At 54.2% G+C, this 3,827-nt stretch overlaps 1 protein-coding gene across 1 annotated transcript in view; it reads right to left on the bottom strand.

The window, feature by feature from the left end:
- LOC104412978 (tenascin-X-like) overlaps positions 1–3,827 on the bottom strand; it is a gene marked incomplete at both ends in the record, with an annotated part of 6,349 nt that overhangs the window by 652 nt on the left and 1,870 nt on the right. The window contains 7 exon segments of the mRNA XM_010023849.1: positions 48–85; positions 870–1,157; positions 1,867–2,201; positions 2,351–2,372; positions 2,728–2,924; positions 2,926–3,016; positions 3,386–3,682. Of these exon segments, the coding sequence (XP_010022151.1) occupies positions 48–85; positions 870–1,157; positions 1,867–2,201; positions 2,351–2,372; positions 2,728–2,924; positions 2,926–3,016; positions 3,386–3,682 (1,268 nt within the window).

Below are 3,827 nucleotides of genomic sequence, written 5' to 3'. Positions count from 1 at the left end.
TGCAGTGAGTCAGAGGGGACGTGAGGAGCACTCAGCTCGCCCAGCACTGGCTGCGGACCTTGTTCCTCCTCCTGCAGTTCGGGGGCTGCAATGGAGAGGAACCAGTGCAGGGCATGAACATATGTATATGCGTGCATCCATCCGTCTGTCCGTCCATCCATAAATCCATCCATCCCAGCAGCCATCCATCCATCCACCTGTCCATTCATCCATCCATCCATCCACCTGTCCCAGCAGCCAGCCAGCCCTTCTATCAGGCAGGCATGCTGCTCAAATTACTATTCAGCCACTGAATCTATGATCAGACACGATCTCCACCATCCACCTTCTGTACATTCTATAACTGGTTTAGCAGAGGTAAACCTGGTCCGGAAGAATTTCAGGGTCAATCAACCATCCATCCATCTAACCATCCTTTGGTGCATCATTCATGCATTCAGCCCTCCATGCATTCCATCACAATCCAGCTCTCCAGGTATTCAAAAAACCATATTTCTGTTTATTCACCCTTCCACTCATAAATCATTTCATCCATCAAGGAATCCATTCACCCATTCATCAGTGATCATCCATCCATCCATCAATGCATCCATCCATGCATCTCTGCATGCATTCATCCATCCAACCAATAAAACATCCACTAATATCCCTATTTTTTTATGCCTAAAGCACTCCTGTACCACCATCCTTACTATCTTCTACCACCCACCCAACACTTGAGCCTTGCAGGCACCATCCCACCCCCACCCCCTTCATAGCACCCAAGAGAGGTTCCCGTTTGCCATCAAGCCCTGGGCCCTGTCCCAGCTCCTGCCCCGCTGCCAACCCAGTGCCCAAAGCGGCCATGGCTGGTGCCAGAGCCCCCTCACCTGTGACAGTGTCGGTGGAGACGGGGCCCAGGCGTGTGCGACCCCACAGACCGTACAGGTTGAACTTGTAGCGGCGGGACGGGGACAGCCCCGGCACCGTCAGAGTGCGGGAACCCCCGTCCACGGGCAGCACCTGGGGCTGGCCTTGTGCATCCCGGTACTGCAGCGTGAAGGAGTCAAAGGTGCCCTCGGGGACGCTCCACTCCAGCTGCACGGAGTCAGAGGTGACGTGAGGGGTTCTCAGCTCACCCAGCACTGGATGTGGACCTGGTTCCTCCTCCTGTGGAGCTGGGGCTGAAACCGAGAGGCCAGAAAGCAGGAGATAAACCCCCTCACTAGCTCTATGACCATTCCACCATTCCTCTAACCAACCAAATATGCATCCATCTGTCAATCCGTCCATCCATTTATCCTTCCGCTCATCCATCCATCCATTCATCCGACTAGCTATCCATCTGACCATGCATCCATGCATCCATGCATCCATCAATCCATCCATTTTCTTTATATCCTCTCCTTCAATCCATTCCTCCATTACATCCTCCAACAATAGAAACATTCATTTATTCCATCAGACTCACACTATCCCGGCTCACTGTCAGTCCAGCCAAATATGGGTCCTACCAAACACGCAAACAGGAATTCAAACAACCCATCTCTGCATCCAATCATCTACCACTGCAGTCATTCAGCCAGACAGCACATCATCCCCCCAAGAATCCAATAATGAATCCATCCATCCATCCATCCATCCATCCATGCGTCAGCCCATATATCAGTCAATTCATTCATTCATCCATGCATCCATCCATCAATGTATACTCAAGTACCCCTCCATCCTTCCAAACCATCACAAATCCATCCTTCCAGTGATCCCCAAATCACCACCCACCACCTTTCCTCCTTTGACGAAGGGGAGGTAAAACCACGGGCACGTCCAAAGCTTCTGTCCACTACAAAACGTTGTTCATCAGGGCTGGTGCCAGAGCCCCCTCACCTGTGACGGTGTCGGTGGAGACGGGGCCCAGGCGTGTGCGACCCCACAGACCGTACAGGTTGAACTTGTAGCGGCGGGATGGGGACAGCCCCGGCACTGTCAGCGTGCGGGAACCCCCGTCCACGGGCAGCACCTGGAGCTGGCCTTGTGCATCCCGGTACTGCAGTGTGAAGGAGTCAAAGGTGCCCTCGGGGACGCTCCACTCCAGCTGCACGGAGTCAGAGGTGACGTGAGAGGCAATTAGGTCACCCAGGCGGGGCTTGGTCAGTGGCTTCTTCTCCTGTGGAGCTGGGGCTGCAACAGAGAGGCCACAATTCAGGAGATGGACCCATTCACTGGTTCACCATTTCTCTAACCATCCATCAATGCATTCATCCATATATCCCTTTTTCTTATATCCTCTCCTTCCATCCATTCCTCCATTACGTCCTACAACAGCACAAATATTCATTTCACCCACCAACCTCCCACTTACCCGCCTCACTGTCCCTCCAGCAATTGTGAGTCTGACCAAACATGCAAAACAGCAAGTTCATCAACCAGTCTCTGCATCCAGCCATTGATCACTGCAATCATTCTGCTAGACAGTAAGTCATCTATCGACCCTCCATGAATCCAATAATTAATCCATCAATCCACTCATCCACCATCCATCCATCCATCCATCCATCTATCTATCCATCAATGTATACTCAAGTACCCCTCCACTCTTCCAAGCTATCACACATCCATTCTTCCACTGATCCCCAAATCACCACCCACCACCTTCCTCCCTTGAGCAAGGGACAAGCACGGGCACTGCCCAAGCTTCTGTTGACCACAAAACGTGGTTCATCAGGGCTGGTGCCAGAGCCTCCTCACCTGTGACAGTGTCGGTGGAGACGGGGCCCAGGCGTGTGCGACCCCACAGCCCGTACAGGTTGAACTTGTAGCGGCGGGACGGGGACAGCCCCGGCACTGTCAGCGTGCGGGAACCCCCGTCCACGGGCAGCACCTGGAGCTGGCCTTGTGCATCCCGGTACTGCAGCGTGAAGGAGTCAAAGGTGCCCTTGGGGACCCTCCCGCTGCGCGTAGTCAGAGGTGACATGAGTGGCGCTCAGCTCGCCCAGCACTGGCTGTGGACCTGGTTCCTCCTCCTGCGGTTCGGGGGCTGCAATGGAGAGGAATCAGTGCAGGGCATGTATGTGCATCCATCCATCCATCCATCCATCCATCCCTCCATCCATCCATCCATCCCTCCATCCATCCATCCATCCCTCCATACATCCACTCCCAATCATACATTACCCACCTACCCACTACCTAATCATCCAACCCCAGCACTCATCTAATATTCCAGCCTTCCTTACCAACATCCCTCCATTCCTCTGACCTCCAATGTTCCCACCCCCTCCTGTCCCCTAAATCCAGGGGTATGTTCCTCCCATATCCCTCCAGCTCAAGGGACCTTCGAAGGCTCTTGAGCTTCTCCATTCCTACTGCCTGCAGAGGACATGGGTGTACCCAGGGATTTCCTCACCTGTGATGGTGTCAGTGGAGATGAGACCAACCCGCTTCCGTCCCCACACCCCGTATAGGTTGAACTTGTAGCGGCGGGATGGGGACAGTCCAGGCACCGTCACTGTGCGTGAACCACCATCAACTGCAAGTGCTTGAGGCTGGCCTTGAGCATCCCGGTACTGCACAGTGAAGGAGTCAAAAGTGCCCTCATGGACGCTCCACTCCAGCTGCACGGAGCTGGGCGTGACGTTGGAGACCCTGAGCTCGCCCAGGCGGGGCTTGGTTGGTGGCTCCTCTGATGGTGGGACCGGCTCTGCTGTGGGATGGTCGATGCAGAACGTGAAGATCCACCCACCCCTGTGTCCTTCTGCTAAATCATCTGTCCACCCATGTCTAGTCATGCACCCTCGAATCCCAACACCCATCCATCCTCCCATTGATCCAACTGGGTCATGGTGCCA

This window comes from Nestor notabilis, unplaced genomic scaffold (assembly GCF_000696875.1).
Source record: "Nestor notabilis isolate BGI_N333 unplaced genomic scaffold, ASM69687v1 scaffold491, whole genome shotgun sequence".
Classification (NCBI taxonomy): Eukaryota; Metazoa; Chordata; class Aves; order Psittaciformes; family Psittacidae; genus Nestor; species Nestor notabilis.
The sequence above is the reverse complement of the archived record's forward strand: the minus strand, read 5'-3'. Positions and strand labels throughout refer to the sequence as shown.